Source organism: Apaloderma vittatum, unplaced genomic scaffold, assembly GCF_000703405.1.
Source record: "Apaloderma vittatum isolate BGI_N311 unplaced genomic scaffold, ASM70340v1 scaffold24463, whole genome shotgun sequence".
Lineage (NCBI taxonomy): Eukaryota > Metazoa > Chordata > Aves > Trogoniformes > Trogonidae > Apaloderma > Apaloderma vittatum.
Window position 1 is genome coordinate 1 of NW_009707806.1, and position 656 is coordinate 656.

At 58.7% G+C, this 656-nt stretch overlaps 1 protein-coding gene across 1 annotated transcript in view; it reads right to left on the reverse strand.

Annotated features, from left to right (window-relative positions):
• Positions 1 to 107: 107 nt before the first annotated feature.
• The window catches only part of LOC104271624 (transducin-like enhancer protein 2), a gene marked incomplete at its 3' end in the record, with an annotated part of 14,232 nt that continues 13,683 nt past the window's right edge, over positions 108 to 656 (reverse strand). Inside the window, 1 exon segment of the mRNA XM_009866346.1 lies at positions 108 to 364. Within this exon segment, the coding sequence (XP_009864648.1) occupies positions 108 to 364 (257 nt within the window).

The following is a 656-nucleotide window of genomic DNA, read 5'->3' on the forward strand; positions in this document are numbered from 1 at the left end:
CCTTTTCTCATCCCAGACATAAAAGGACTCTGTCCCCCTCTGTTGTAACAAGGGCACATTCCCCTTCCTGGCTCCCACAAAAATGTTCTTCTGTTCCTCTTCCTTACCAAGCAGTCCAGCTGAGCCACAGCCGTCTTGGTGCCCGGCTGCCCCACGTCCCACACCTTCACACAGCCCTTGCCCCCCGTGTAGACATGTCGTGTGGAGTTGCTGATGGTGACGGCACAGACCACCTCACCGTGCGTCAGGGTGTGGAGCTGCCGAGCATGGCGGGGGATGCCAGAGCCGATGAGGGCGTCGGGTGGGAAAGGCACTGGCTGCATCTGCCCGTCGGCGCTGACGTGGAAGGAGTAGGCACTGGAAGGGAGCAGAGCCATGAGCAGAGCGATGTCTGGTGAGGCATGGCCAGGCACACAACAGCCTGCCCTGCCCAGGAACTCTGAAGGCAGAAGGTGTCATGTGCACTCTGGCTAATGAGGGGATATAATTAACCAGCTCCTTGTTACTACCAGCTGCCTGGAACAAAATGACAACATTGGACTCAGAAGTAGAAAGAAAGTCCAGCTGGGCCCTGCCCTGCCCTATGCCTGCCCGGCGTAGAAATGAGCCCTGGGGAAGGAGACCCACCCCTGCCCACCCATGGTGCCTGGTTCAGC